Below are 25,776 nucleotides of genomic sequence, written 5' to 3'. Positions count from 1 at the left end.
GAGAGAAAGAAATCAAAGCATATCAACCTAAAAATCATCAAGTCCCAAAGGAAGACAGGAAGAGAGGAACAGAAAACCTACAAAACAGACATAAACCAATTAACAAAATGGAATAGTAAGTCCTTACCTATCAATAATTACATTAAATATAAATGGATTAAACTCCCCCCCAATAAAAATAAATATAGTGGCTAACTCACCAAGACCAGAAAAACCCCAACTATATGCTGCCTACAAGAAACTCACTTTACATTTAAGGACACAGACAGGCTGAAAAAACAAGGGATGGAAAAAGATATTCCATGCAAAAAGTAACCAAAAGAGAGCTGAGGTGACCCTACTTACATCACACAAAATAGACTCTAAGTCAAAAACGCTCACAAGAGATAAAGAAGGTCATTACATAATGATAAAAGAGTCAATTCAACAGAAAGATATAACAATTATATACACACACACACACACACACACACACACATATATATACACACACCCCCAAAATCAGACAACTTAAATATATGAAGCAAATACGGACAGATCTGAAGGAAGAAAAAACAATACAATAATAGACTTGAATATCTGACTTTCAATAATGGATAGAACATCCAGGCAGGAAATCAATAAAGAAAGGTAAGACTTGGACAATACTACAGACAAAACAGATCTAACAGACATATACAGAACATTCTACCCAAAAACAGCAGAACACACATTTTCCTCAAGCATACATGGAATATTCTGTAGGAGAGATCACATTATAGATCACAACACAAGTCAACAAATTTAATAAGACTGGTATCGTCCCAAGTATCTTTTCCTACCAGAATGAAATGAAACTAGAAACCAACAACATCAGGAAAATTCACAAAGATGTAGAAATTAACATACTCTTGAACAACCATTGGTCAAAGAAGAAATAAAAAGGAAAATCAGAAAACATCAAGACAAATGAAAACACAAAATACCAAAACTCACAGGATGAAGCAAAAGCAGTACTAAAAGAAAAGTTTGTAGCAATAAATGCTTACATTTAACAAAAGAAAGATCTAAAATAATCTAACTTTAAAGATCAAGGAACTAGAAAATGAAGAACAAACTAAGCCAAAAGTTAGTAAAAGGAAGAAAATAATAAAGATTATAGCAGAAATAAAGGAAACAAAAAATAGAAAAGAATTTTGATGAAACTAAGAGTTGGTTTTTTGAAAACATAAACAAAATCAACAAACTCTTAGCTAGGCTAAGAAAAAAAGAAGACTAAAATAAATAAAATTAGAAACAAAAGAGGAGACATTACAACTAATGCCACAGAAATAAAAAAAGATCATAAGGGACAACTATGAACAATTATAGCCAAAAAACTGACAGCTCAGAAAAAATAGATAAATTCCTAGAAACATACAACCTACCAACACTGATCACAAAGAAACAGAAAGCTTGAACATACCAATAATAAAGAAAGAAATTGAATCAGAAGTCAAAAACCTCCCAATAATGAAAATCCCAGGGCCAGCTTATTTCACTGAAGAATTCTACCAAACATTTAAAAGAGAATGTCAATGCTCGGCAACCTCTTCCAAACAACTGAAGAGATGGGAACAACCCCAAACTCATTTTATGAGGCCAACATTACCTTGATAGCAAAATCAGATAAGGACACTACAAGAAAAGAAACACAGGCCAATAACCCTGATGAACATACATGCAAAAATTTTCAACAAAATACTAGCAAACCAAGTTCAATAGCACATTAAAAAGATCACACCATGATAAAGTGGGATTCATCCTGGTATGCAAAGATGGTTCAACATATACAAATCAATAAACGTGATACATCACATTAACAGAATGAAACATAAAAATCACATGATCTTGATAGATGCAGAAAAATCATCTGACAAAATTCAACATCCACACGCGATAAAAACTCTCAACAAACTGGGTAGAGAAGGAACATAATAAAGCCCACCGCTAACACATACTCAATGGTGAAAGTCTGAAAGCTTTCCATCTAAGATAAGAGTGCCCACTCTCACCACTCTTATTGAACAGAGTAATGGACCTCCTAGCCAGAGTAATTAGGCAAGAAAAAAAATAAAAGTATCCCAATCAGAAAGGGATTGTCTCTGTTTGCAGATGACATAATCGTATATACAGAAAATCCTAAAGACTCCACCAAAAAACTGTTAAAACTAATCAATGAATTCAATAAATCTTCATGTTACAAAACATACAAAATTCAGTTCCATTTCTATACACTAACAACAAAACGTGAAAAAGAAATAAAACAATCCCATTTACAATAGCATCAAAACAATAAAATACCTAATAATAAATTTAGCCAAGGCAGTGAAATATCTACACACTGAAAGCTGTAAGAAATTGAAGAACACACAAATAAATGGAAAGCTACTCCATGCTCACCGATTAGAAGAATTAATATTATTAAAATGTCCATATTACCCAAAGTGATCTAAAGGTTCAATGCAATCTCTACCAAAACTCCAAAGGAATTCTTTCACAGAAACACAAAGAACAATCCTAAAATTCATATGGAATCACAAAAGATCCTTACTAGCCAAAGTAATCTTGAAAAGAAGAACAAAGCTGGAAGTATCACACTTCCTGATTTCAAACTGTATCATTAACGCTATCATAACCAACACAGTATAGTACTGGCACAAAAACAGACACACAGATTACTGGAACAAAATAGAGAACCTAGAAATAAACATACATGGTCAACTGATCTTTGACAAATGTGTCAACAATACAAAATGGTCAAAGACTAGTTTCTCCAATAAAACAGTGTTAGGAAAACTGGATATACACACACAAAAGAATGAAACTGAACCATTATCATACACCATACACAAAAATCAAACTGAAATGGATTAAAGACTTAAATGTAAGACCTGAAACTGTAAAACTCCTACCAGACAACAGGGGAAAAGCTTCTTATGTAAGTCTTGGTAATGATTTTTCGGATCTGACATCAAATGCACAGGGAACAAAAGCAAAAATACACAAACGGTATTACATGAAACTAAATGCTTCTCCACAGCAAAGGAAGCAATCAACAAAGTAAAAAGGCAATCTACAGAATGGGAGAAAATATTTGCGAACCATATATCTGATAAAGGTTAATATCCAAAATATATAAGGAACTGCCACAACCTAATACCAAAAAATCTCCAAATAAGTCAATTTAAAAAAAGAGCTAAGGCCCTGAAAAGACATTTCTGCGAGGAAGATGTACAAATGGCCAAATGGCCAAGAAGTATATCCAAAAGGTGCTCAGTCACTAATAATGAGGGAAATGCAAACCAAAACTTCAGTAAGCTATCACTCTACACCTGTTAGGATGGCTACCAGCAAAAACAATGAAAGGTTATGTATTGGAAAGGATGTAGAGAAAAGGGAACCCTTGTACACTGTTGGTGGGAATGTAAACTGTTGCAGCCACTATGGAAAACAGTATGCAGATTCCTCAAAAAACGAAAAATAGAACTACCATATGATCCAGCAATTCCACTTCTGAGTATATATCCAAAGGCACTGAAATCAGGATCCCAAAGAGATATTTGCATTCCTGTGTTCACTGCAGCACTATTTACAAAAGCCAAGACATGGAAGCATCCAAAATTTCCATCAACACATAAACTGATAAAATATGATACTTACACACAGTAGACCATTATTCAGTCTTAAAAAAGGAGGAAATTCTGCCATGCGCAACAACATGGATGAACCTGTAGTACCCCATGCTAAGCGAAATAAGCCAGACACAGAAGAACAAATACTGCATGATCCTACTTTATGAGGAATCTAAAATAATCAAACTCATAGAAGCAGAGAGTAGAATACTGGTTACCAAGGGCTGGGGGTAGAGGGAAAAGAGGAAGTAGTGGTATAAGGGAACAAAATTTCAGTTATGCAAAATGAATAAGTCCTACAGATCTACTGTACAGCATACTGCCTACAGTTAACGATACTTTATTGTTTACAGTCACATGTCACTTAACGACGAGTTTACATTCTGAGGAATGCATCATTAGGTGATTTCCTCATTGTGAAAACATCATAGAGTGTCCTTATACAAACCTAGATCTGACAGCCTAGTATACACCTAGGCTATATAGTACTAATCTTATGAGACCACTGTCATATATGCGGTCCATTGTTGACTGAAACATCACTACATGGCTCATGACTATATTTAAAATATTACTAAGAGGCCAGATCTTATGTTCCATGTAGGACATTTGGTCCTGTCCAAAACGTTCATCAGACTTTTGGGTCATGCCAAAACATCCGTGATATCTGGTTATATTGGTCCTATCCAAAATGTCCATGGAAACACCGGGGTCCATGCTCAAAGGTCCTTGATATTTATTCCTGTCCAAAAACACTGGGCATGGACCAAATATGCTCATGGACATTTTAGATAAGACCAAATGTTAAGGACTATTTGCCACAGACCAAATGTCTTACTGACCAACGTCTGATAAACACTTTAGACAGGACCAAGTATCAAGGACCTTTTGTCACGGACTCAATGTCTTATGGACATTTTGGACAGAACCAAATATCTGCTAGTCCCTATGTTAAGTGTGTTTATCACATACATACACAAATAAAAATAAGACAAGAGGGGAAAAATTCATATAGAATTGCAAGGGACCGAGAATAGGCCAAATAATCCTGAAAAAAAAGAACAAATTAGGAGAACTCACATTTCCCAATTTCAAACCTTAATACGAAGCAACAGTAATCAAGACTGTGGTACCAGAACAAGGACAGACATATATATCAATGGAATAGAATTAAGAATCCAGAAATAAACCCATGGAATTAGCCATCTGATTTCAAAAAGGTGCCAAGACCACTCAACAGAAAGAACAGGCTTTTCAACAAATGGTACTGGGATAACTGGATAAGCACATGCAAAGGAATGAAGTTGAAATTTTACCTCACACAATATGCAAAATTTAACTCCAAAGGACTAAATGTAAGAGCTATAACTATAAAATTTCTTCTCTTGGAAGAAAATATAGGAGTAAATCTTCATGACCTTGAATTTAGCAAAGAACTCTTAGAAATAAAACAGAAACTAAGGAACTAATGAAAAAATAGATAAAGTGGACTTCATGAAAATTAAAAAGTTTTGTGCTTCAAAGGACACCATCAAGAAGGTGAAAATGCAACCCACAGAATGGGAGAAAATATTTATCATATATCTAATAAAGGACTTGTATCTAGACTATAAGGAAATCTTACAACTCAATAATATAAAGACAAATAACCCAATTTAAAAATGAGCAAAAAGTTATGAATAGACATTTCTTGAAGGAAAATACACAAATGGCCAAGTAACAAATGAAAAGATGTTCAACATCATTAGTCATCAAAGAAATGCAAATCAAAACTACAATGAGATACCACTTCACACCCAGTAGGATGGCTAGAATCAGAGAGACAGATAACAACCAGTGTTGGAGAAGATAAAAAGAACTTGGAACCCTGACACACCCCTGGTAGAAATGTAAAATGGTGCAGTCATGTTGGGAAACATTCTGGCAGTTCCTCAGCTCAACAGAGTTACCATTTCATCCAGTAATTCCACTCCTAGGTACATACCCAAGAGAAACGAAATATAAGTCCACACAAATACTCATATACAAACATTCATAGCAGCATTATTCATAATAGCTAAAAGGTAGAAACAGGCAAAAAGGGTAGGTAAAACGCGGTAAGTCCACATAATGGAATATTATTTGACCATAAAAAGGAATGAGGTACTGATACACGCTACAACTTGGATGAACCTTGAAAACATTATGCTAAGTGAAAAAGCCAGACACAAATGTTTACATACTATATGATTCCATTAAATTGAACATCCAGAATAAGGAAATCTCAAGAGACAGAAAGTAGATTAGTGGTTGTTTACAACTCAGGTGGGGGTATAGGGACATAGAGAGGTGATAGCCAAAAAGTACAGAGTTTCATTTTGAGGTGATAAAAATGTTCTAAAACTGTGGTGATGGTTACACATATCTGTGAATATACTGAAAGCCACTGAGTTGTACACTTTGGGTGAATTGTAAGATATTTAACTTATTTCTCAATAAAGCTGTTTAAAAAAGATTATAAAACTTTAATGAAAGACATGCCATATTTCTTTTAATGTAAGACACATTAAAACACTAAGGAATTGAAATACTGCCAATAAAACTACGAACAATGATAAAAATACCTCAATTGTGAGAAACATGCCAATTTCAGAGATATTACATTGTTAAAAATAATAATACTTTACTTCATATTTGAGAGCTGTTAAGACAACAGATCTTCAAAGTTCTCAACAGGGGTCAGCCCCATGGCCAAATGGTTAAGTTTGTGCGCTCCGTCTTAGCAGCCTAGGGTTTGCATGTTCTGATCCTGAGAATGGACCTACATACTGCTCATCAAGCCATGCTGTGGCAGCATCCCACATATGAAAAATAGAGGAAGACCGCCATAGATGTTAGCTCAGCAACAATCTTCCTCAAGCAAAAAAGAGGAAGACTGGCAACAGATGTTAGCTCAGGGCCAGTCTTCCTCACCAAAAAATAAAAATAAAAAAGATAAAATTAGATCCTTACTCCATATCATACACAAAAACAGATTCCAGAGGAATTAAAAATATAGGGGGAAAATGGGAGAAAAAGGCAGGTCTAAAAAATGGCAGATGAGGAACACTTACCAGAAAAAATACAATAAAGCAAAATTCATTCATTCATTCAAAAAATATTTATCAAGCTCCTACTATGTGTCAAGCACTGCCACGGACACTGGGAATACAATGATGCATAACACAAAGTCCCTGCCCTTATTGAGCTTACAGACCAAATATAATTTTTTTTAAAAAAAGAGCAAAACAATCTTTTTTTTTTTTTTAAAGATTTTATTTTTCCTTTTTTTCCCAAAAGTCCCCCGGTACATAGTTGTATTTTCAGTTGTGGGTCCTTCTAGTTGTGCTATGTGGGACACCACCTCAGCATGACCTAATCAGCGGTGCCATGTCCACGCCCAGGATCCAAACCCAGGAGACCCTGGGCCACCGACGCGGAACGCGAGAACTTTACCACTTGGCCACAGGGCTGGCCCCCGAAACAATCTATTTTTAAGAGGATAGATATGTAGACTTTTCTGGAAAGATTTATAAGAAACTAGCAATAACATAGTGTTTTGGGGGAAGAAACTTGGGTAGCTGAGAGATACACTGCTAAAAAGATTACTTTTCACAGTATGTGCTTTCTTCTGTAACTTCTGAATTTTGCATCATACACATTTTACATGAAGGAGCATCTATTTATAGGAACTAATCTTCAAACAAACGTAAGAGTTGTACAATAGTGAAATGAGTTGCTCTGAACTTAAAAGTACTTAAGCAGAGGCTGAAGGCCATCTGTCAGAGACGTTACTGAAGAAATTCTTCTAGGGGTTAGAGACCAGTGAATTAATTATTCTCTAACATCTCTTTTATTTGCATGATTCGAGGATTCCTCTCCACTTACGTTATGGCCCTCCTAAATGTCCAGTCTATAGTTTCCTCATTTATTTGATAAATACATGTGATCACAAAATGTAGGTAAAGACAACCCCATTCCTATCCCTAATGGCTGCCTCAGATCATAGAAGCTACTACTACACAAGCCAAGTATTCTTCTAATTTGATGTCTGCAAGTAGCTACCTACATTAAACAGGCTCTTCTTGTAGTTATCCACCTTCCTTATACACACACCAAGCACAGTGCCTAGCACACAGCTGACAGATTACAACCTGTGACAAGCAGACTTCTAACATGTCCCCCAGGGATCCCTACTTCCTGGTATTCTTGTCCTATGTAATCCCTTCATCTTGAGTGTGGGCTTGACCTAGTGAAAGGCTTCTAACAAAGATAAAAAGTGATGGGATGTCACTTCCATGAGTTGATCATGAAAAACCGTGACTTCTGTCTAGCTAACAGACTTTCTATTGCCTTCTGTGTTTACAGACTTAGATGGCACAAGTTGCCAAGATGGAAATATGGCAAAGAATTGAGGGCAACCTCTGGGAAACAACTAGAGAGGAAGTGAATTCTGCCAACAATTATGTGAGCTTGGAAGCAAATCCTTAGTCGAGCTTTAAGATGACTACAGCCCAGCTGAAAACTTGACTGCAGCCTGTGAAAGACACTAAAGCAGAGGACCCAAATAAGCTGTGCCCAGATTCCTGAGTCACAAAATGTAAAATAAACGCGTTAAGTCACTAAATTTCAAGATAATTTATCACAGGATAATTTTTCTATCAAACTTGAAAGAGTAGGGTTTCAGGTGTTCACTTTGGGTAAAGGTGTAACCTCTAACGTAGCAGTACAGGCATTTTTCTAATGGCAAGAAACTTGTATCATAGGCTTTTCAAGTGAAAAACATTATCAACCTTCTTTGTTATCTCATTCTACAGAGATAACCAGTAAGTGTAATGAACAGTTTCATAATCTCCCAAAGTTGTCTCCAATGTTTTTTACTACTACTGAAGTGCAGCAAAGCTGCTTAATATTCATTTCTAACGTGTGTTTCTTACAAACTAATTTTAAGGGATATTAGTAGATACTATAAAATAAATATTTCTGTGGTCAAGTAAGTTAAGCAACTACAGAGTTAAAACCAGGTGTGTTCCTTCACTGAAGTCCAAGCTATCAAAATGGCATGAGATTGAGTCAAGTGAAAGGAAGAAATAAAAACTGTCTTTGTTCATGGATTACATGAATATCTCTGTAGAAAATCTGAAAGCACTGGGGGAAAACACTCCTGGAACTAATAAATGATTATAGCAAGGTTGCAGGACATAAGATTAATATACAAAAGTCAACCACTTTCCTATAAACTAGCAACGAACAAATGGAATCTGAATTTAAAAACACAATACCACTTACATTAGCCCACAAAAAATGAAATACTAAGGTATAAATCTAACAAAATATGTACAAGATCTATATGAGGAAAACTATAAAACTGTGATGAAAGAAACTAAAGAACTAAATAAATGGAGAGATATTCCATGTTAATGGATAAGATGACTCAAAACTATCAAGATATCAATTCTTCCCATCTTGATCTACAGATTCAATGCAATCCCAATCAAAATCCCAGCAAGTTACTTTGTGGATATCAACAAACTGATTCTAAAGTTTATAGAGAGGCAAAAGACTCAGAATAGCCAACACAATATTGAAGTAGAAGAATAAAGTTGGAGGACTAACACTACTCAACTTCAAGACTCACTATAAAGGTACAGTAATCAAGACTGTGTGGTATTGTTAATAAAGAAACAGGTCAATGGAACAAAACAGACCCACATAAATATAGTCAACTGATTCTTGACAAAGGGGAAAAGGAAATAACAATAGAGAAGACAGTCTTTTCAACAAATGGTGCTGGAACAACTGGACATCCATGTGCAAAATAATGAATCTAGATGTAGACCCTACACCCTTCACAAAAATTAATTCAAAATGGAGTTTGATCTAAATCCAGACCTAAATGTAAAATGCAAAACTTAAAACTCCTAGAAGATAAAATAGGAGAAAATATAGATGATCCTGGGTTTGGCGATGACTTTCTAGATATGACACCAAAGGCACAATTCATGAAAGAAAGAACTGATAATGGATTTCATGAAAATTAAAAATTTCTGCTCTCCAAAAGACCCTGTCAAGAAAATAAAAAGACAAGCAATGTATTGTGAGAAAACATTTGCAAAAAATATATCTGATAAAGGACTGCTATTCAAAATATGCAAAGAACACTTAAAGCTCAACAATAAGAAAACAATATGATTAAAAAATGGGCCAAAGACCTTGCAAGACACATCACAAAAGAAGGTATACAGATGGCAAATAAGCATATGAAAAGATGCTCCATCACGACATGAGGAAAATGTAAATTAAAATAACAAGGAGATATCACTACACATCTATTAGAATGGCCAAAATTCAGAACACAAACAATACCAAATGCTGGCAAGGATGCTGAGTAGCACGAATTCTCATTCACTGTTGGTGGCAATACAAAATGGTACAGACACTTTGAAAGACAGTTCAGCAGTTTCTTATAAAACTAAACATACTATCCATCAGTTGCACTCCTTGGTATTGATCCAAAGAAATTAAAACTTATGTTCACACAAAAACCTGAACATGGATGTTTATTGGAGCTTTATTCATAATTGCCAAAACCTGGAAGCAACCAAGATGTCCTTCAGCAGATGAACGGATAAATAAACTGTGGTACAAGCAAATAATGGAATATTATTCAGCACTAAAAAAAAAAAGAGCTATCAAGACATGAAAAGACATGCAGGAATCTTAGATGCATTTTACTAAGTGGGAAAAAAGCCAATCAGAAAATGTTACATACTGTATGATTCCAAATATATGACATTCTGGAAAAGGCAAAACTATGGAGACAATAAACAGATCAGTGGTTATCAGCAGTTTGGGGAAGACAGAGATGAATAGGCAGAGCACAGAAGACTTTTAGGGCAGTGAAAATACTCTAACGGTAGATACATGTCATGATACTTTTGTCCAAACTTATAAGAATGTATAGCACCAAGAGAGAACCCTAAAGTAAACTATTGACTTTAGGTGATAATGATGGTCAATGTAGGTTCATCAATTGTAACAAATGTACCACTCTGGTAGGGGATGTTGACAACTATGATATAGATAGACTATGCATATGTGGGGATGGAGTATGTGGGAAATCTCTGTATCTTCCTCTCAATTTTGCTGTGAACCTAAAACTGCTCTAAGAAAAATAAAGTTAAAAAAACAGTTGTAAAATATAAAACAAGTATTTTTTTTTTTTAAAAGATGAGAACTTTTAGCGGTTGGCCTGGCAGTGTAGCGGTTAAGTTCGTGCACTCTGCTTGGGCAGCCCAGGGTTTACAGGTTCAGACTCCAGATGTGGACCTAGCACCGCTCATCAAGCCACACTGTGGCAGCATCCCACATAAAATAGAGGGAGATTGGCACAGATGTTAGCTCAGCAACAATCTTCCTCAAGCAAAAAAAGAGGAAGATTGGAAACAGATGTTAATCAGGGCCAATCTTCCTCACCAAAGATAAATAAATAAATAATGAGAACTTTCAGAGTCTGATTATTATGCTTTTATAGACTCATTTACTGCCACATTTAACCTCATAATATCTAGTCATACTGGACTATTCCATTTCAAAAGAATTTAATATTTTCATGTCTTAGTGCAGGCTATTGTCTTTACCTGAAATGCCCATCACCTCATTCTACCTCTCGTAAAGCTCCTAATTCAATCTTGAAGATTCACCTCAAATAACTACTTGGTGGCATTTTTGACCTACCTCTTCCCTCCCCCTTTCTTTGCAGAATTAAAAATTAGCTTCTTCCAAAATATTTTCTTAATATTCTATTCATAGATCTTGGTTGTTTACTTGTTCACGTTTCTAAATTATTAATTTCTTCAATGTTGCAATCCTACTAACCAGCACCTATTTCAATTCCTGGTATAGAATAGGTACTCAAAATACATTGGCTGAATACATATATGAATGGCAAAGCAATATGATTGACATAGATGTATGAAAAAGAAAAGATATAGCTAGGTACTTATAAAAAATAGTAAAACAGAGGCCGGCCCTGCGGCCGAGTGGTTAAGTTTGTGTGCTCTGCTTTGGCAGCCCAGGGTTTCGCAAGTTCGAATCCTGGGCATGGACATGGCACCATTCATCAAACCATGCTGAGTCAGCATCCCACATGCCACAACTAGAAGGACCCGCAACTGAAAATACACAACTATGTACCAGGGGGCTTTGGAGAGAAAAAGGAAAAATAAAATCTTTAAAAACAAATAGTAAAACATTCATTTTAATATAATATGATCTTGGAAGATACAGCAAAGACTATTTTTCCTTAATTATTACATAGATTATTAATATAATTGTGAGACAAACATACAATCCAGCAGTATCCTCTATCAGTAATTCTCCAGCAGTGATATAAGTAGGGTACTTGAATTTTTTTCAATACTTCTTTATTGTGAATGCCATTTTGCATTCTTACAAAAACTAGAGGACGTTTCCAGTCAAATATTTAAGTTTTACATTACTGCTACACACATATATCACATTTCCATCAGCAGATGACAAAAATGTCACATACCAAATGAAACTGATCCACTTTGGGGATTCCATCTTCATTTGTCTCAAATTCCTGATTTTTAACAGAGAGCTGTTAAAGAAAATGAGAATGAATAAACTCCCAATGTACCAAAACACCAATCCTACAGCAGAGTCAAATCTGGAACTCTTCAGATTCTGGTGAGCATTTACTCAAAAAAAGCACATTAGCTCTTGTAGGATAAAAACACTTTTATAATAATAACTACTTGTTTACAAGCAACCAACACAGTTCCTGGGACTTCTAAAGTATCAATCACAGTTGACACACACACTATAAGCACTTTTAATACTTCTTCACCTTATAAGCAAATATATTCAAAACTTAATAACTGACATCATGTTGCTTCCCCCAAAGCTCATATGTTAAGTACAAAGAAAATAAACTAGGTAAATTGGCTTCATCCTTAATACCTAACCTGTGTTCAAGAAATACATCTTAAACTTCTAAAAACTATTAAATATGGAGAATTTCTTACATACACAAAGATATTCTGAATCCCACGTATTCCTGCCCCAACAACCATCAACCAATGACCACCCTTGCCCTATGCACAAACCCATATGTATTACTTTTGAGGCAAATCCTATACATCTCATAATTTCACCTGTAAATGTAAATTTCTAAAAGATAGTCTTTTATTTTGAGACTATCACAATATCACACTAAAAATTTAATAACTCTTTAAATAAGATATCCAGCTTTCAAATTTTCCAACATCTCATAAATATCATAAATTATTTTACTGTTATACAGTTTATTTAAATCCAGATCCAAATAAGTTCCATACACCGTAATTAAAACATGAGCAAAAAGACTTCTGGTCTCTTCCTGCTCCTCACCACTAAGTACACTATAAAGTTTGGAAATAACATAAAAGACAACCAAAGACAATCTCTGAAAGGCCAAACAGGAAGGCAAACTGGGTAGAGACCGTAGGGCTAGAGGAACAACACAGTGACAAACTGGGTAGAGACCACAGGACTAGAACAACAACACAGTGACAGGGTATCTTATGACCACCCCCCAATCCAAAAAAGAAAGTGATCCAAATAGAATAACATCAAAGAAATTAATAAAATTTCTGAAAGCTAAAAACAAAGAAAAAATCTTGAAAGCAACCAAAGACAAACAAAACATTCCCTACAAAGGAATATCCATTAGAATAAGAGGATTTCTCATGTGAAACCATGGAAACCAGAAGGAAGGGGCAAAATATTTTTCAACTGATGAAAGAAAAGAACTTTCAACCACAAATTGTATATCCAGTGAAATATCCATCAGAATGAAGGTGAAATCAGGATGCTCTCAGATGAAGGAAAACTAAGAGAGTTTGTCAGCAGAAGATATACTCTTACAGAATGGCTAAAGGAAGTACTTCAAACAAAAAGGAAATGAATAAAAAAAGGGGTTTTGGAGTGTTAAGAAGAAAGAAATAACAATGGAAAGAACAGAAATGTAAGTAAATATCAAAAACTATCCTTCTCATCCTGAGTTTCCTAAATCATATGTGATGATTGAAACACAAGTTGTAACACTGATGCTCAAGACAATGACATTTAAAAATGGGAGGGTAAAGGAACCTAAACAGAAGGCTTCTACATGTCACTCAAAGTGTTAAAACACAGATACAAGCAGAATATGATAACACACGTGTATATTGTAATACTCAGACCAACCACTAAGAAAACTATAGAAAGCAATACACTCAAAAAGACCATAAATAAATCAACACGGACTCAAAAAATGTTCAAGTAACCCAAAGGAAGGCAAGAAAAGAGAAATAAATGAACAGGAAAAAACAAAACAAATAATAAAATGGTAGACTTAACCCTAACACATCAATAATCACCTTAAGTGTAAATGGTCTAAATGTCCCAATTAAGAAGTGAAGATTAGCAGAGTTAAGAAAAAACACAATGAAATCATATGCCATTTACAAGCAACAGACTTTAAATTCAGCAACATAGATAGCTTTAAGTAAATGGATGGGAAAAAAAAAACCAAAACACAGGGGGCTGGCACCGTGGCCGAGTAGTTAAGTCCGCATGCTCCGCTTCGGTGGCCCTGGGTTTCGCCGGTTTGAATCCTGGATGCAGACATGGCACCACTTATCAGACCATGCTGGGGTGGCATCCCACGTGCCACAACTGGAAGGACCCACAACTAAAAATGCACAACTATGTACTGGGGGGCTTTAGGGAGAAAAAGGAAAAATAAGAAAACCTTTAAAAAAAACACAAATTATTTTTAAAAACATAGGCATGGTTGTATTAATATCAGATAAAGTGATAAAAGGGTCAATACACCAGGAAGACAAAATGTACAAACCAAACAATAAGGCCTTAAGATACAAGAAGCAAAAAATAATAGAGCTGAAAGGAGAAACAGACAAATTCACAATTATAGTTGAGAACTTCAACAGCCCTCTTAGCAACTGATAAAACTACCGAAAGAAAACCTGTAAGGATAAAGAAGATATGAAGAACACAATTAACCAAGAGGATCTAATTTATATATATAGAAAACTCCACCCAACAACATCAGAATAAACATTTTTTTCAAGATCCCATGGAACATTCACCAACACAGACTACAGCCTAGCAATAAAACAAATGTCAACAAATGTACAAGGAGGATATCATACAGAACATGCTCTCTGGTCATAATTAAATCAAACTAGAAATCAATACAGAAATACACAAAAATCTCCAAACACACGAAAATTAAACATCACAGGTCTAAATAATTCATGGGTCAAGGAGAAAGTCTCAAAGACAATTGAAACATACAAAAACCAGAATGAAATGGTAGGTAAGAGGTTCTTACAGATTCTCAGCAGCCTCCAGATAAACTCTTAAGAACCATCTGTTTCAAGCATTGGAGGCTGAAATAGATGACTGTTTCCCTAATCTTTGTTACCCCAGACCTTCCAATGTATGTGAAAGCTTTAAATTTCTGTATTAAAACCATTTACAATTTCAATATATAGAGTGTGGCTTCCATTTTCCTGATTGAACCCTGACCAACGGGGTCCTCAAAATCATGTCCCATCCTGCACCAAAAGAAAGAAAACTGGAGATTGTAAAATAAGTTAGAACACTTTATTTTCTAATAAGCCTTATCTTCCAAGCTTATCTTCTAATAAGGTTCTTACTGACAAGCCAGTAAGAGAGAAGATACTGACCTAGCACAATAGTTGAAGAGAGAGAAGAGAAAATTGAGAATTGCTAAAATAGTAAAAACAGCAAGACTGGTGATTAACTAGGAGGGGAGAAGAGAGATGGAAGAGTCAAAGACTACACGGTTGTTGACTCAGGTGGAGAAGATTAGGAGAAATAGTATAGTGGTAAAGAGTGAGCACTCTGGAGGCAGACTGGCTGGGTTTGAACCCTGGTTCCACCTCCTACAGCCATGGGATCCTGAACAAACACCACCATATTTCTTTGCCTAAGTTTTCTCACCTATAAACATACTGTAAGAATTGAATTGGTTAAATGTTTGCAAAGTAACTGACAGAGTAAGAATTCAGTAACTTATCTATTTTTGTTTTTTAAATTTCAGGTAACTTGGAGAGAGTTAGCAATGTGAATGCTGTCTTTTTTAAAAAGTTTTTGTTGAGGTAACATTGGTTCATAGCATTCTATAAATTTCAGGTATACATATTTCAACTTCTGTATATACTACATGGTGCTCACCACTCAAAGCTATTTGTCATCCATCACTGTATAAATGTGCCCTTTTACTCTTTTCACCCTCTCTCGTCTCCCCTCCCTGTCTGGCAACCACCAATCTGTGTCTGTTTGTTGTTGTTGTTTTACCTTCCCCATGAATGAAATCATACAGTATTTGGCTTTCTCTGTCTGACTTATTTTGCTTAGCATAATACCCTCAAGAGCCATCCATGTTGTCACAAATGGCAAGATTTCATCTTTTTTAACAGCTGAGTAGTATTTCATTGCGTATATATACCACACCTACTTTATCCATTCATCTACCAATAGGCACTTAGGTTGTTTCCAAGTCTTGGCTATTATGAATAATGCTACAATGACCATAGGGGTGCATATATCTTTTTGAATCAGTGTTTCCATGTTCTGTGGATAAATCCAGAAGTGGAATACCTGGATCATATGCTAGTTCTATTTTTAATTTTTTGAGGAATCTCCACATTGTTTTCCATGGTGGCTGCACCAGTTTGCACTCCCACTAGCAGTATATAAGAGTTCCCTTTTCTCCACATGCTCTCCAACTCCTGTTATTTCTTGTCTTTTTTAAAGTATGCTTTTTGGTGAGGAAGATTGGCCCTGAGCTAACATCTGTTGCCAAGCTGCTTCTTTTTTTTTATTCTCCCCAAAGCACCAGTACATAGTTTGTATATCCTAGTCGTAGGTCACTCTAGTTCTTCTATGTGGGATGCCACCACAGCATGACTTGAAGAGCAGCATCTAGGTCTGCACCCAAGATTCAAATTCGTGAACCATGGGCTGCTGAAGTGGAGCACATGAACTTAACCACTCGGTCACAGTGCCAGCCCCGTTATTTCTTTTTAATAATAGCCATTCTGACAGGTGTGAGGTGATATCTCACTGAGGTTTTGATTTGCATTTCTCTAATAATTACTGACCTTGAACATCTTTCATGTGCCTGTTGGCCCTCTGTATATCTTCTTTAGAAAAATATCCATCCATAGCCTCTATTTTTTGATAGTTTTTTTTTTTGTTTTGAGTTGTATGAGTTCTTTATATATTTTGGAAATTAACCCATTATATATATGATTTGCAAATATTTTCTCCCAATTGTTAGATTGTCCTTTCATTTTGTTGATGGTTTCCTTTCTTATGCAGAAGTTTTTTAGTTTGATGTAGTCCCATTTTTTTGTTTCCCTTGCCTGAGGAGACATGATATTCAAAAAGACACTGCTGAGAACAGTGTCAAAGAACATACTGCGTACATTTTCTTCTAGGAGTTTTATGGCTTCAGGTCTTACATTCGAGTCTTTAATCCTTTAATCCATTTTGAGTTAATTTTTGTGTATTTGCAGTAAGATGATCTACTTTCATTCTTTTACATGTGGCTGTCCAGTTTTCCCAATACCATTTAGTGAAGAAACTTTCTTTGCTTCATTGTATGTTCTTGGCTCTTCTGTCAAAAATTAGCTATCTATAAATCTTTGGGTTTATTTCTGGGCTCTCAATTCTATTTCACTGATTTGTGTGTCTGTTTTTCTGCCAATACCATGCTGTTTTAGTTATTATCATTTTGTAGTATATTTTGAAATCAGGGAGTGTGATACCTCCAGCTTTGTTCTTTTTTCTCAGGATTCTTTTGGTTATTTGGGGTCTTTTGTTTTTCTATATAAATTTTAGGATTCTTTGTTCTATTTCTGTGAAAAACGTTGCTGCAACTTTGATGTCAGAGATTGCACTGAATCTGTAGATTGGTTTAGGATGTATGGACATATTAACTATGTTAATTCTTCCAGTCCATGACCATGGAATATCTTTCCATTTCTTTGTGTTTTCTTGGAATTCTTTCAACAATGTTTTATGGTTTTCAGTACACAGATCTTTCATCTCCTTGGTTAAATTTATTCTAGATATTCTATCCTTTTTGTTATGATTGCAAACGGGATTATCTTTTTGATTTCTCTTTCTGCTACTTCGTTGCTAGTGGATAGAAACTCAACTGATTTTTCTATGTTGATTTTCTACACTGCAACTTTACCGTATTTATTATTTCTAATAGTTTCTTGGTGGACTCATGGTTTTCTATATTTAAAATCATATCATCTGCAAATAGTAACAGTTTTACTTCTTCCTTTCCAATTTGGATCCCTTTTATTTACTTTTCTTGCCTAATTACTGTGGCTAGGACTTCCAATACTATGTTAAATAACAGTGGTAAAAGTAGGCATCCTTGTCTTGTTCCTATTCTTAAGAGTGACAGCTTTCACTTTTTCACCATTCAATATGGTGTTACTATTTGTCATACACGGCCTTTCTTATGTCGAAGTACTTTCCTTATATACCTATTGAGAGGTTTTATCATAAATGGATGCTGTATGTTGTTGAATGCTTTCTCTGCATCTTATTGAGATGATCATGTGATTTCTATTCTTCACTTTGTTAATGTGGTGTATCACACTGATTGATTTGCAGATCTTGAATCATCTTGGACTCCTAGAACAAATCTCATTTGTTTATGGTATATGATCCTCAACATATTGCTGTATTCAATTTGCTAGTATCTCATTGAGGATTTTTGCATCTATGTTCATCAGTGATATTGGCCTGTAATTCTCTTTTCTGTATTGTTCTTGTCTGGTTTTGGTATCAGGGTGTTGGCCTTGTAGAATGAGTTAGAAAGAATCCCCCCTCCTCTTCAATTTTTTGGAAGAGTTTGAGAAAGACAGGTATTAAATCTTCCTGGAATGTTTGGTAGAAATCACTGGGGAAGTCATTACGCCCTGGACCTTTGTTTTTTTGGAAGTTTCTGATTATTGTTTCAATGTATTTACTACTGATCTGCCTACTCAGATTCTCTATTTCTTCTTGATTCAGTTTTGGAGGTTGTATAATTTTAAGAATCTATCCATTTCTTCTATATTATCCCAGTTTGTTGGCATATAGCTTTCCATACTATTCTTTTATAATCTTTTGTATTTCTGTGGTATCCATTGTAATTTCTCCTCTTTCGTTTCCGATTTTATTTGTGTTTTCTTTTTCTCTTGGTTAGTCCAGCTAAAGCTTTGCCAATTTTATTTTTTCAAAGAAACAGCTCTCAGTTTCATTGATCCTGTTGTCTTTATTTCATTTACTTCCACTCATTTTTATTATTTCCTTCCTTCTACTTATTTGGGGCTTCCTTTGTTCTTCTTTTTCTAGTACCTCTATGTCTAATATTAGATTATTTGAGATTTTTGTTTCTTGAGCTAGGCCTGTATTGCTATAAACTGTCCTCTTAGTACCACTTTTGCTGTATCCCATATATTTGGGTATGTTGTATTTTCATTTGTCTCTAGATAATTTTTCTCCTCCATTGATCCAACAGTTATTCAGTAGCATGTTGTTTAATCTCCATATGTTTGTGACTTTTCCAGTTTTCTTCTTGTGGTTGATTTCCAGTTTCATACTGTTGTGGTCAGAAAAGATGCTTCAAATTATTTCAATCTTCTTAAATATACCGAGACTTGTTTGTGGCCTAATACATGATCTACTTGGACAATATTCCCTATGCATACAAAAAGAATGTGTATTCTGCAGTTCTGGGATGGAATGTCTTGTATACGGCTATTAAGTCCATCTGGTATAAGGTGTCATTTAAGGCCAATGTTTCCTTATTGATCTTCCATCTGGATGATCTCTCCACTGATCTAAGTGGAATGTTAAAATTCCCTATTATTGTGTTACTGGAATTTCTCCTTTTATGTCTGTTAATATATGTTTTATGTATTTAGATGCTCCTATGTTGGGCACAGAGATATTTAGAGATGTTGTATCCTCTTGTTGGACTATTGCCTCTATCATTACTTAATGCCTTTTTCTCTTGTTACAATTTTTGTCTTAATATTTTGTCTGATACAAGTATTGCTATTCCAGTTTTCTTTCCATTTGCATGGAATATCTTTTTCCATCTCTTCACTTTCAGTTTGTGTATTTAAGTCTGAATGTTTCTCTTGTATGCAGCATATATATGGGTCTTGCGTTTTTATCCATTCAGCCAAACTACATCTTCTGGTTGAAGCATTTAGTCCATTTACATTTACAGTAACTATTGATAAGAATGTACTTATTGCCATTTTGTTACCTTTTTTCCGGATGTTTTTGTAATTCTTTTCTGTCCCTTTCTTCTTCTCTTGCTCTCTTTCCTTGTGATTTGAATCCTTGTGATTAGCGCTATGTTTGGATTCCTTTCTCTTTTTTTGTGTGTAATTATTACAGGCTTTCGGTTTGCAATCTATATTAAGTCATGGTCTCTCAAGTTTGACCTCTTACTAAAAGCCTTACACTTTTACTCCCCCACCTAGCTTTATGTTTATGACATCATACTTTACCTGTTTTATTTCTGTGTATCCCATAACCTCTTATCATACAGAGGATTAGTACTTTTGTCTTTTGATCTTCATACCAGCTTTATAGACAGTTGATACACTACCTTTACTATATACTTGGCTTTACCAGTGATATTTTTTCTTCAATAATTTTCTTATTCCTATTTGTGGCCTTTTCTTTTCCATTTTAATAAGTCCCTTTAACACTTCTTGTAAGGCCAATTCAGTGGGGATGAACTCCTTTAGTTTTTGTTTGTCTGGAAAACTCTTTCTCTCTCCTTCCATTCTGAATGATAAACTTGCTGAGTAGGTTGTAAGGTTTTTCCTTTCAGCACTCTGACTATATTGTGCCACTCTCTCTAGCTGTAAGGTTTCTGCTGAAAAGTCAGAAGATAGCTTATGGGATTTCCTTTGTATGTAAGTTGTTTTTCTCTTGCTGCTTTTAGGATTCTCTCTTTAATTCTTGACTTTTAATCATAATGTGTCTCGCTATGGGCCTCTTTGGATGCATCTTGGTTAGTGTACTCTGTGCCTCCTATCCTGGATGTCTGTTTCCTTCCACAGGTCAGGGAAGTTTTCAGCTATTATTTCTTCAAATAAGTTCTATGCCCCTTTCTCTCTCTGCCTTCCAAGACACCTATAATGTGAATGTTAGTACACCTGATGTTGTCCCAGAAGTCCCTTAGACTGTCTTCTTTCTAATTCTTTTATCTGTTCAGCTTGGGTGATTTCCTCTACTCTTTCATCCAGATTGTTAATCCATTCTTCTGTGTCATCTAACCTGCTGCTGATTCCCTCTAGTGAATTTTTCATTTCCATTATTATATTCTTCAGCTCTTATTGGTTCTTTTTGATACTTTCTAATTCTTTTCTGAAGTTCTCACTGTATTCCTCTATTCTTCTCTCCAGTTCGGTGAGCATCCTTATGACTAGTTTGTACTCTTTATCAGGTTTCACTTAGTTCTTTTTCTGAGGATTTGTCCTATTTTGTTATTTGGAAAATATTCCTTTGTCTCCTCATTTTTGCCTACTTCTCTGTGCTTACTCCTATGTATTAGGTAGATCACCTACATCTCCCAATCTTGGAAACATGGCCTTATGTAGACGTCTTATGGGGCCCAGCAGCGTGCTCTCATCACCCATGTCAAATGTTGCAGGGGTATCCGCTGTGTGGCCTGCATGTGCCCTTCTGTTGTGGTGAAGTTGCTACTACTACAGGTGTGCAGGTGGGCTGGGCTGGCCCCCAGGCCAGCTGGTTGCGAGACCCAGTCACGTGCAGCTGGTATGCGCATGTTATTGGGTAGTGCAAGCCCTCAGTATGGCTGACTGCAAGGTCTGATGCTGCACGACTACTGCAGTTTTGCTGGTAAGTGAGTCAAGCCCCCAATGTGGCTGGTTGCTATGTCTGGAGGCACACAACTGTTGCAGGCTCTCACTGTGGCTGGCTGCACAGCCCCACAGTGCTGGCTGCCTCAGATGCATTGGTGGGCAGAGCAGGCTTCCTGTGAGGCTGGTTGCATGGTGTATGACTACTGCCATCTTGCTTTTGGGCAGGGCAGGCCTCAGGAAAGAACTGGCTATGCAGCCCTGAGGTGCACAGCTGCCTCAGGAGCACTGATGGGCCAGGCAGGCCCCGGGCATGCCAATCATTTCAAGCATTGGTAGGAAAGGCATATCCCATATGGCTGGTTTCAAGGCCCAGTGGCACAAGTCTGCTGTGGCTCACTGGTGGGCGGGGCTTGTCCCTGAAGCAGGCTGCCTGTTGCCTGGCTCAATTGCTTCAGGTGCTCCAGTGGGTGAGGGCAGACCCCTGTACTAACAAACTAGAGGAAGGATTCCAACGGCTCCTGCCTGCATCTCTGTCAGCTCAGCTGAACTAGGTCACAATAATGGCTGCCACCAGTGTCTCAGTCCCTGGGGGGTGGGCCCATCCACCTCCTGCCTCTACAAGATGTGCTCCAAGCTTAGTGAATGAAGTCTCTTTTACCAATGGACTATGCACTTTCCTATCTGGTGTTTTTGTGCTGGTTTCCAGGCTAAATGAGTCTATGTGTGTGGGCCCTTTAAAAGTAGGTTGTCCTTTCCCTGAGGTTCTATAGCTTTCCCAGGCATATTCCCTGTTGGTTTTCAAAGCCAGATATTATGGGATCTCTTCTCTCTTGTGCTGGATCTAAGGGCTGGGGTGCCTAATGTGGAGCTCAAATTCCCCTCCTCCGCCAGGAAAAGCTCTGTATCTTTGAGATTGCCCCCAATCCTGAAGCACCATGGGTAGGGTGTGGTTTTTTCGACAGCAGGGCTGTATCTCTGCCTCTTCCTCCCCTCTCTGTGTTGTCCCTTGTTGTAAAGGTTCTTTTTATCCAGTTTCCAGATCTCTCTTACAGGAAACTGTTCCAAAGGTAGGTGCAGGTTTGTTGTTTCTGTGGGAGGAGGCGAGTTCAGGATCCTCCTATGCCACCATCTTCCAAACACTCCTGTGAATGCTGTCTTTATGAGGGCCCCTCATCTTATTACCGAGAATAGCTGTAATTAAATTCTGACAATAGTTGAAGTGGTTGAAGAGTATAGGGAATTTTATAATTTATTCTTTTTTTGTTTTTGTGTAAAAATCTCCACAAGAACCACAATAATTAAGGCAATAACTGTGCTTGTCTTAATTGGCCTGCTTTGATCTTAGGGATAACGGTTTGTATAACAAACTAGATTTACTTTCTTATAACGGCTGGAATAAATATTAGAGCTATCCTGGTGGCTCATTCATAGGAAATATATTCATCAGAGATGGGAAACAGGCTTGGTTTTACAAACCAACTCTGATCAATCAGTAGTATTTTCAGTGGGTGCTGTTTTGAGGTCACATCTGAGCTCAATAAACATGACCATGATCATTTTGCAGTGTCAACTATAAGAAGGAACAGTAACACATGAATAATGTGTTAGCAGTTCTAAACAGATTTTTGTGGCATGCATGTTATAGTACTCTCATTCATGGTTCTACTTTATGTCCCTGTCTTTTCTTTCTTTTCATATACTTTCAATTTATCATGTCTTGTTCTGTTTTAAAGTATCCATATGAATTGCCTTATATCCCTTCTGGAACAAGATAAAGTATCTAATAAATTAAGGTAAAATTAGCCAGCAGGAAGGTATGTATACACAAGGCTGAAACTCTGGCAAGAGGACTGGGTTACTGCCATAAATGTGGGAGCCACCAACAAACAGGTGGTACTAGAAACTATGAGAGTAAATAAGAACACCAAAGAAAAGGCTGTACAGTGAAAACTTTAGTAGGATGTGGGAAAAATCCGTGGGTACACTAACATTTAACAGATATACAGTAAGATTGAAAGAAATGCCCAATCACAAAGGTAAAAGAACTTAGGAGTTGTCATGTCATATAAAACAATGGGTAAAGGAACTACTGTGGATTTTCTGTTTCTTGATATGCCGGACTTAACTATATTTTTAGGCTGAAGAAAAAGTACAGAATAAAAACGAATACACTGAAAATACAATAAGATAGAAGAATGTTTTGTAAAAGTGAGACACTAGAAGAGAAGAAAGAATGGGGTCAAGGCCACATGTAGATGGCTTGCACTGGAGAAGGAAGGAGCACTTTAATTCTCTGGGATAGGAGTAGAAGACAGAAGACTGAGTAAAGAGATGACTAGTTTGTAAACAGAAGCACTGAAATTTGATGGAAAGCACATATCATGATCTCAGTTTTCTCAAGAAAATAAGAGGAAAGATCTACTGAAAAGAATGGGGATAGGATAAGGTATGGGCTTGAGGAGAACAGTAAAAGGTTTAAAGTATTGATGACAGGAATATGAGAATGAGTTGACCATGGGTAGGTAAAAGGACTAAAATAAAGCACTAAGGACCCAACAGAAGTGAGATTGATATGGTGGTGACACTCTGCAAAAGCTCAGCTCCCAAGGTATAAAAAGCTTTCAAGGGGTCCCAGCCAAAATGAAGTAATCAATCCCATTCCGCACCAGTCTTCCTTCTCACACACAAAAAATCTGGACATAATACAAGAAAAATATAAACCTAAGACTCTGAAAATTAGAAGGAAGAAGGTGAAGTGGCTAGGGACCTTGAGACTTGAGAAATGACACAATGGTGAATTCCCTGGGTTTTCTTTTTGACTCTCCTATATCCCAGATGGGGTGCCAGAGAAGCCTGCAACCCAAAAACATCAAAAGCCACAGACCAAAAAAAGCCCCAAGAAAATTCTGGTCCCTCTAGCCAAATGACTGGGAATATGGTGGTCTAGCAGAACAGAAAAACATTTGGTAATAGCCCCTATTTGGCCAAATACCAAAGGAAAAATTACACCCATTCCACCCATAGTGTCAGTGGGGTTCAGTGCAGAGCTGGACTTCTACTCCAGCCATCAACAAAAAGGCAAAACAAAGAAGTGCGAGGTAGCACTAGTTGATACTCTATCCAATGGGGTACTGCCAGTGGGACCTAGGGGGGAGCTAACTTCTACTTCAACCCAGTAGGAACAAAGTGAAACATAGCATGAGGCAGTACTCATCAGCATTCCATTTCTCCTTCTCCACTCCCAAAGTGTGAGGAGGACCCAGTGGGGAATGGAACTTCTGCCCTTACAAGGCAGCAACAAGGCACAAGGAGGTAGAATATGGGGATGGTAAAGCAGTAATAGTTTAACACTTTGCTCCTGCTGCTCCCCAGTGTCAAGAGTACTCACTGGAGAGATGAATTTCCACCCTTACCCATCAGCACTAAGAGGCAAGACAGTACAAGTCAGCAATCTGCTTTTGCTGGGGTGATGTCAGCAAAGCCCAGTAGTGAGCTGAACATCTAATTCCATCTGAAACTTTACACTAAATCTAAACATGGTGACTGTGCACAAAAAAATGAAGATTAAATTGGATGCAAAGTCTCAGAACATAATACCCAAAATGTTCAGGGTACAATAAAAAGTCACATGTCAAACTATGCTCCAAGAAAAATCTCAACTGGAATGAGAAAAAAACAATCAGATGACCCAGATGCAGGGATTATCTCTCAAGGATTTTAAAGGAGCCATCACAACAATGCTTACAGATCAATTATAAACACACATGAAACAAACAAACAAAAAACAGAAAGCCTCAGTAAAGAAAAAGAAGACAGAAGGTACAGAGAAAATCAGCAGGAATTTTAGAACTGAAAAATAACAAGAGATATTTTTAAAACTCATTGTATTGGCTCAATGGCAGAATGAACATGACATAGGAAAGCACCAATGAAACTGAAGATAGACGAATAGAAAACCTTCAATTTGAACAATGAAAAGAGAATGAACAGATCCTCAGGAACCTGCAGGACAATAACAAAAGAGCCAAAATTTGCATTATCAGAGTCCCAGAAAAAAAGGAGAAAGAGCGTAGGGCTGACAAAATATTTAAAGAAATAATTGCTGAACCAAATTTCACAAATTTGGTGAAGAACATATACCTACAAATTAA

At 36.5% G+C, this 25,776-nt stretch overlaps 1 protein-coding gene across 22 annotated transcripts in view; it reads right to left on the bottom strand.

The window, feature by feature from the left end:
• The window catches only part of STK31 (serine/threonine kinase 31), a 117,555-nt gene that overhangs the window by 12,633 nt on the left and 79,146 nt on the right, over positions 1-25,776 (bottom strand). For all 22 annotated transcript variants that reach the window (XM_023638716.2, XM_070264130.1, XM_070264133.1 and 19 more), the window contains one exon: positions 12,226-12,294. In XM_023638716.2, coding sequence (XP_023494484.1) covers positions 12,226-12,294 — 69 coding nt within the window. The remainder of the gene's footprint in view (positions 1-12,225; positions 12,295-25,776) is intronic.

This window comes from Equus caballus, chromosome 4, assembly GCF_041296265.1.
Source record: "Equus caballus isolate H_3958 breed thoroughbred chromosome 4, TB-T2T, whole genome shotgun sequence".
Lineage (NCBI taxonomy): Eukaryota > Metazoa > Chordata > Mammalia > Perissodactyla > Equidae > Equus > Equus caballus.
This window is presented reverse-complemented; position numbering and strand designations above follow the sequence as displayed.